A 7,819-nucleotide genomic window follows, 5' to 3' on the forward strand; every position below is an offset into this window, starting at 1 on the left:
GCAATGCTTGTTATCCCTCAAATGAACAAACAGAGCATTGGATTCCTGGCCTGTCCTAACACTGTATTTGTGTTGTTTAATTCTAGTTGCAAGATCTTTACCTGTCTGGCCTAAGTAAAACATATTACATTCCTTGCAAGGAACTTTATAAATGCAACCAATTGTGTTGTTGGGGGAGTTCTTGATTAACATTTGTTTAACAGTGCATGAGTTCTAAATGCCACATTGACGTTCCAGGTTTTTAGTTGTGAAGGAATGTGTGAGAAATTTTTGTGAAATGGTAATATTAAGATATTCTTATGGTCATGGGTGGGCTTGGGGTCAGTTCTATAAAAAGTTTTCTTAGTAATGTTTAGGCATTTGTCTGTGAAAGATCTAGGGTATTTAAGGTTTGAGCCAATATTATAGATATATTTGTATTCCTCATCAATGAATTCCGGACTGCAAATTCTCAAAGCACGTAAAAACATTGTTGAAAATACTGACTGTTTGACTATATTATGGTGGGCAGAATAATAATGAATGTATGAACACACATTAGTTGGTTTTCTATAAATACTGAACTTAAAAGTGTTACCTATTCTGTGTATCAGACAGTCTAGGAATGGCAATTTACAGTCTTGCTCTAATTCCATAGTGAATTTGATCGAGGGGGCTAAGTTGTTAAGTTGTGGCAGGAAAGCTTTTAGGTCCTCATTACATGGCCAGAGACATAATACATCATCAACATATCTAAACCAGACTGCTGAAGGTGGTAAAATATTACTTAATAGTTTCTTTTCAAAGAATTCCATATATAGGTTGCTTAATACAGGTTGGATTACCCATTGGTAAGCAATATATATACAGCATATATATATATATATATATATATATATATATATATATATATATATATATATATATATATATATATATATATATATATATATATATATATATATATATATATATATATATGTTACCGCAAGCAGCAAACACATAAACAAATATTATGTTAGGCTGTAAGTCATGTCATGTTTATTGGGTGTGCTTGCCCGTATGCAGTATGTAGAGTGTTGAGATGGTTGAAGATGAGAGGCCCAGAAGGAGGTTGGAGGGTGTGAAGGAAGTTTGTTTATGTATAATTATTATCACCTGACTCAACCATAGCTGACCAGCCAGGGGGCCAGGTTATAGGGTGGGCATTTCAGTATAGCTACCCATATCTTAGAGTCAACACCTACCCTGGCTTCTCTCTAGACTTTCAACACGTAAGTTTAACTAGTACTTATTGTGTACACAGGTAGACTGTGTCATTATTTTTGTGTTAAGATAAGACTAATTACATAGCCATGATTGTTATGTAAATATATATTGGATTAAACATTTATGTAAGAGTGCCTATGTATGACTTATTTGAAATACTAAATGAATTGTATTCAACAGGTTTGACCGAATTATAATGTTCGAGTACTACGTGAAGTCTAAATATCCTTAACCGCCTGACTGGCGGTTATAGTCAAACGTGAATGTCTACTGTGTAGCAGTGCTACCTTGAACCAAGGCGCGGGCAGCAGTAACCAAGGTCAACTCAACTCAACCCACTTGAGGGATGCGCGTGAGTGTGTGCGTGCGCGCGCACGTGTTCCCAGTGCCACGGATTACAGTGCAACGCCCGTAGATTTATAGTGGTGATAATACTTGAACCTTTTGTTCTTGAAGAAAATAATGTTGTCAGAGTGAGCTCAGCCACTCTTAGTGTAGCTTGGCTCACCAACACGCGTCACTTGAGGGACGTGTGTGTGCGCGTGGGTGTGTGTATCCAGTGGCGAGAAGTGCAGTGCAACGTCCGTATACTTCTCGCATCGATAATAGTTAAACCTTGTTAGTCCAGAAAATAGTCTTGTCTGGGTGATCTTCATCACACCCAGTGTAGTGCATATGAGAATGAAAGCACATGTCATTATTGTTGTCTGACGTAAGTGCAGAACACAATTAGCACTCATAATTGACTGAAGTGATATTGCTTTGTAAATCACCCAAATATCAGTGTAAAGTCTGTAATGATATCAGGTGCGAGTGTATGACGAGGCACACGAACGTGACCTGATTCAAGAGTGGTGGAAACGAACGCAATTCAAATTACCTGAATAAGCAAGATGTCGGAGATTGGGTTTATTGATGAAATGGAAGGAGAGTCGGACCTAGATAGAAGCAAACATTTTGACCTAATGACAATGGATCCGCCCGCCGAGGAACAATCAGAGAGTGGTGAAACATGAAATGAGCTTGCAATACCAGGAGATCCTCTGGAAGGTCACAGTAGGGAATTGTATTATCAACAAGCAGTGGCCAGAGCTGAGGCAGCGTCGGATGAAGTAAACCGAGCCCTGCGAGAGCTTAAGGCAGGGTGGATGAAAACGATGTACACTGGAATGGTGGCGGGTCAAGAGACATCAGCACTAACACGAAGAAGTGACAGCTCACAGCCTTCGACAGATAACTCCAGCAATTATGAGAAGCCAATAGTACGGGAAGAAACCCTGCAACAGGCATCGGTCAATGTCGAGAAAATGGCATCGTCTTTACCGCCAATGCTTGCAAACAAAGCGCCTCAAGTCACAATTATGCATCCACAGGGAGAATCAGAGAAGGGTGAAGAAATAAGAGAGCTAGTGGCTATGATGCGCATGCCGCAAGCCACACTTCCCAAGTTTAAAGGACAAGGGCGGGCGGAGTTTTGGACCTTTATGCATGCCTTCCGTCGATACATGACAAATGCGGCCGTGCCAGAGAAGTACAAGTACCAACTGCTCATGGATGCTTGTGAAGGAGAAGAGTTACATCAAGCAATCATGGGATGCGACTATCTAGAGCCAGACAGAGCCTACAACAAGGCAATCAAGATCCTGGAGGAAAGGTTTGGAGATAAGTATGCATATGCGGACCAGCTGGTAAAACTGGCATCTCAACTATGGGGTGCAGTGAGCCATCTGGAGAATCTGAACTTGATGTCTGAACTTGAAACATGGCAGACCTTCAGAACGCTGGTGATTAAGCTTCCCCCCAATTTGAGGGAACGCTGTGTGGATGATGTACGAAATTATCAGAAGTCGACAGGACACAGAACAGGGCTGGTGAAGTGGTTAGCGCTATATTTGGAGGAGAAAGCGGTGACGATGGATGACATGGCTCTGCTATCAAGCGAGGACAATCAAGAAGGAAGTAAGAAAAGACCAGAAGGATCATCGTCAAGCAAACGTGCCGTGGGCCTAGTGACTATCAGTGAAGCGAAAGGCAATGGAGGAGAAACAAACTCTGGAAAAGGCTCGTGCCTAGTGTGTTCCAGAGCACATGGATTTGCAGGGTGCGACGAATTCCGGAGCATGTCAGTGAGGGAGAGGTTAGAGAGGGCACAAAGATTACGTTGATGTTTCTTGTGTCTGAGAGTGGGCCACCTTGTTGCTGAGTGTTGGTCATGCTTCAGGTGTGGCAATGATGGGTGCAAAGAGAAGCATTCTAGCCTGTTGCATCAAGAACGAAGGGAGGCACTTACTGCAAGTATGTCAAACACACGCAAGGGTGGCGTAAAGCGAAATTTTCAAGGTCTGGTGAAACAGGAGACAATGGCAGGCACCTCTGATGGTGGCATGGCCCAGAAAGCCAACGACAGTTCGTACATGGCCGGAAAAATAGGCCATGTCTATGCTACAGGGACAAAGGACTCCCATGAAAACCCATACAGCTGCGAAAGCGACATCTGACTATCGACGAAAAATGCCAAGATTGTACTGCCCATAGTGAGTGTGAAGATTCGGGGAAAGGACTCACACCAACGAAATCACATCAGAACTTTAGCTCTCTTGGACTCAGGCAGCGACAGGTACTATTGCACCAAAGATCTGGCACAGAAACTAAGGGTGAAAGGGACACCTACCCTGGTAACCATGGGTACACTTGCCCAAGAGATGATACTCGAGTCAGCGGAGGTAGATCTAGAAGTGGTTGGCGCAGGCATGAAACGACGCAGAACCATACTTATCCCGAAAGTACTCATTATACAAAATTTCCCACAACGCTGCACAACTCCGTAGCGAACACAAGTGATATCTCAAGGTCGACCCATCTGCGAGGTGTGGAATTACCAGAATTGCAGAGCAACAACATAGAAATTCTAATAGGACAAGATGTGCCACAAGCCCTGGTACCTTTGGAGGTCAGAGCAGGAAGGAATGGAATGCCATTCGCCATAAAAACGCGACTGGGTTGGACAGTAAATGGACCGGTGGGGCACCAAGACGCACAAGGAGTTTGTATGTCAGGATACCTGATGACCGAAACTGTCGTGAGTCCTGAAACCCGTCTGGAAAGACAAGTTAAGCTTTTTTGGGAGCTGGAAAGTGGGGACACAGGAGCCTTGCAGTCAGCAGCTCATTCACTTGAGGACAAAAGAGTGTTGAGGTTATGGTCAGAGACAGGCATCAAAACTAATGGTCATTACCAATTTCCCATACCGTTCCGTAATGAGAACACGGAAATCCCAAACAACAAGGCCGTGGCTGAGCGTCGACTAGATGGGCTTCGAAGGAGACTATCCAAGGACGCACGGCTGCGACAAGGATACGTAGAGGAAATAAATAAACTGCTTGCTGAAGGATATGCTGAATCAGTGCCTAAGTGCCAGTTGAAGTCAGATACTGGACTGGTCTGGTATCTGCCTCATCACCCGGTGTTGAACCCAAATAAGTCAAACAAAGTACGCATAGTTTTTGACTGTGCAGCCAAACACAAAAGGACATCGCTGAACGACCAGGTACTACAAGGTCCAGACTTCAACAACAAATTACTTGGAATCTGTTTAGGTTTTGCCAAGGAACTACAGCCATCATGGCAGATGTGGAGGCTATGTACCATCAAATCCATGAAGCGCCAGAACATCGAGATGCGTTAAGATTCCTCTGGTGGGAGAATGGGGACCTGAGTAGAGAGCCAGTAACTTACAGGATGAAGGTGCACATCTTTGGTGAGGTGTGGAGCCCTTCATGTGCAATTTACGCTCTCCGGCGCACATTCCAAGACCACAGATCCGAGTTTCCCGAAATGGTGGCGCAAGCGGAAGTCAACTTCTACGTTGACGACCTGCTCATGTCGCTGGACTCATCAAATGAAGCACCAATGTTAGCGTGTCAGCTTCGAAGACTGTTGGCGTGTGGAGGATTTCGGTTAACTAAGTGGGCCAGTAATCACAAAGGAGTGTTGGCTACCATCCCACCGGAGGAGAGGCAAAATGCACTGAAGGAAATTGATCTGAGGCAAGACAAATTGCCAATGGAGCGAGCCCTGGGGGTTAGGTGGCTCCTGGAAGGTGATCAGCTCGCCATCAAGGTGCAACCAAACTCAAGGCCAGCGACCAGGAGAGGAGTACTAAGTCTGGTCAGTTCTATTTGTGACCCACTGGGGTTCGTGGCCCCATTCATCATCAGGGCTAAAATATTATTTCAGTGTGAATGCAGGCGTCGATTAGGGTTGGACGAACCTTTATCAGCTGTTAATCACACGACCTGGAGCACCTGGCTAGGAGAACTGGCCCACCTAGGGAAATTAAGGGTACCCAGATGCCTAAAAACAGCATGTGCTAAAGAACTCATCTCAGCACAGCTGCACACCTTCTGCGATGCATTGCAGGCTGCTTACGGTAAGGTGACCTATCTGAGAATGGTAGACGCTGACGGAAGTATCCAGTGCTCTTTCGTGTACGGACGGGCCAAGCTGGCCCCAATCAAGTAACTGACAATACCAAGGCTGGAACTTTGTGCAGCTGTCCTGGCAGTGAACGCTGATCGAACGATTCGCCGAGAAATGACCATGACCATACACGAATCTTATTTTTGGACGGATAGCATGTTAGTCTTGCAGTACATCGCCAATTCGAGCAGACGTTTTCAAACGTTTGTAGCCAACAGGATAGCAGTCATACAAGAGCTGTCAAGAACTGACCAGTGGAGACATGTCGGCACATCGCTGAACCCAGCAGATGATGTAACTAGGGGATTACCTGTCCTTGACCTGGTTGCAGGATCTCGGTGGATACGACGTCCTGACTTTTTACTCAGTGTTGAAGAACGGTGGCCAAAGGGAAAGGAACTGCCAGCAGTTCTGAACGACTTACTGGAGGTGAAACGAGAAGTACACCAGAGATCTGTAGTTGCTCTGGCAGTGAGCGAGCAGTCAAAGTGGTCCCTCGCCAAATTGTGGCTCAGGTACTCATCATGGTACCTCTTGGTGAAAGGGGTGGCATGGATTAAAAGGTTCATTTGGTGGCTTGGGTCCAGTACAAGGACCGCAGACCTGAGCCTCAAACTGAAGAGGCTAAGCACTGAGGAACTACAGTCGGCTGAGCAGACACTTATAAGATTGGTGCAGAAAGAGGCTTATGAGAAAGAAATCCAAACTGTCATAAAGGGTGAGCTGCCGAAGGACAATAAGCTATATAAACTGGAACCTTACTTGGACGAGCGAACGTTGCTCAGATCAAAGGGAAGAATTAAAGGAACCCTTCTTGGGCGAAATGGTGAGGAGCCAATCTTGCTGCCTAGAGACCACCACATCACCGATATCATAGTGCGGGAGATGCACGAAGAGAGAGCCGGACATGCCGGACGAGAACACACGATGGCGTGTGTGAGGCAAAGGTATTGGATTCCCCAGGGCAGACGCTTGCTTGATAGAATCATACGACGCTGTGTAGTGTGCCGACGGAACAACTGGAGAAGTCGGCATCAAAGGCAAGCTGACTTACCAATAGATCGTGTCACTCCTGGCAACTCTCCATTTGCTTACACTGGAACGGACTGTTTTGGTCCATTCATTATCAAGGTAGGGAGGAAACAGGTTAAGCGCTGGGGATGTTTGTTTACATGCCTAACTATTAGGGCTGTTCATCTAGAAGTCTTGGCCTCATTAGACGCAGATGCCTTCCTCAACGCAATAACAAGGTTCTCACGACGCAGAGGTACACCAGAGCGTATTAGGTCGGATAATGGGACAAACATGGTATGGGCAGCCAAAGAGCTCAAACTAGCAGTGAAAAGTTGGGAGCAAGATGACAGACTCAGAGGTGCCTTACTGAAAGCAGATATTGACTGGGTCTTCAATCCACCAGTTGCCCCATACATGGGGTGAGTATGGGAAAGGCAGATTCACACAGTAAAGAAAGTTCTGCAGGCGATTGTGGGCTCTCAAGTTTTAGACGATGAACGTCTGCAAACACTGTTCTGTGAAGTGGAAGCCATAGTTAACGAGAGGCCAATGACCCCGGTTCCAAACACTCCAAATGAACCAAAGGCTCTCACTCCTGCTGATCTTTTGCACTTAAGTCAAAAGGGTAATCTTCCCTTAGGTGGAAGGTCAATAGGCGAATCATACCACAGAAGGTGGAAGCATGTCCAGTACCTTGCAGATCAATTTTGGAAGCGCTGGCTGACGGAGTTCCTCCCTCAACTCAGAACTCGACAAGTGCATTTCAGACCACGGCGCAACTTTCGCCCTGGTGACCTAATCATTATAGCAGAAGCAAATAATCCACTCAACAAATGGCACCTTCGTCGAGTGATGGAAGTCAAGGCTGAGAGGATTGACTTGTCCGACTGGCAGTGGTTAAGACGACGACGTCCACAATGTTGCGACCTGTGACAAAATTATGCTTGTTGGAGGGAGCAATGGAAAGGGTTGACGGAGTCGGCCAGGAGAATGAATTGGGTATCCACACATGAAGAAGGTGATGTCCGAACGTCAAAGGACCGAGATGTCCTAAGGAGCTAATAAGTACCACCAGCCT

The 7,819-nt window shown here is 45.6% G+C and overlaps 3 protein-coding genes across 3 annotated transcripts; all 3 read left to right on the forward strand.

Moving 5' to 3' along the window:
• Nucleotides 1-2,141: 2,141 nt before the first annotated feature.
• On the forward strand, nt 2,142-4,933 carry LOC121880282. The gene is made up of 3 exons (XM_042387439.1): nt 2,142-2,253; nt 2,284-3,374; nt 3,728-4,933. The coding sequence occupies exons 1-3, from the start codon at nt 2,142-2,144 to the stop codon at nt 4,931-4,933; spliced, it is 2,409 nt and encodes an 802-aa protein (XP_042243373.1).
• Nucleotides 4,934-4,986: 53 nt separating this feature from the next.
• LOC121880284 lies at nt 4,987-5,769 on the forward strand. The gene has a single exon (XM_042387440.1). It carries the CDS (start codon nt 4,987-4,989, stop codon nt 5,767-5,769), a length of 783 nt encoding a protein of 260 aa, XP_042243374.1.
• Nucleotides 5,770-5,883: 114 nt separating this feature from the next.
• On the forward strand, nt 5,884-7,164 carry LOC121880285. Its single transcript, XM_042387441.1, has one exon. It carries the CDS (start codon nt 5,884-5,886, stop codon nt 7,162-7,164), a length of 1,281 nt encoding a protein of 426 aa, XP_042243375.1.
• The last annotated feature ends 655 nt before the right edge of the window (nt 7,165-7,819 follow it).

Source organism: Homarus americanus, unplaced genomic scaffold (genome assembly GCF_018991925.1).
Source record: "Homarus americanus isolate GMGI-L3 unplaced genomic scaffold, GMGI_Hamer_2.0 scaffold20930, whole genome shotgun sequence".
Lineage (NCBI taxonomy): Eukaryota > Metazoa > Arthropoda > Malacostraca > Decapoda > Nephropidae > Homarus > Homarus americanus.

What these genes read in the sequence shown, in the direction of transcription:
- LOC121880282 (XM_042387439.1), top strand. Translation starts at nt 2,142, where the DNA reads ATGTCGGAGATTGGGTTTATTGATGAAATGGAAGGAGAGTCGGACCTA. An exon ending in CGAGGAACAATCAGAGAGTG is followed by an intron (nt 2,254 to 2,283) that starts GTGAAACATGAA and finishes TTGCAATACCAG; the next exon opens with GAGATCCTCTGGAAGGTCAC. An exon ending in ACGAATTCCGGAGCATGTCA is followed by an intron (nt 3,375 to 3,727) that starts GTGAGGGAGAGG and finishes AAACCCATACAG; the next exon opens with CTGCGAAAGCGACATCTGAC.
- LOC121880285 (XM_042387441.1), top strand. Translation starts at nt 5,884, where the DNA reads ATGTTAGTCTTGCAGTACATCGCCAATTCGAGCAGACGTTTTCAAACG.
- LOC121880284 (XM_042387440.1), top strand. Translation starts at nt 4,987, where the DNA reads ATGAAGGTGCACATCTTTGGTGAGGTGTGGAGCCCTTCATGTGCAATT.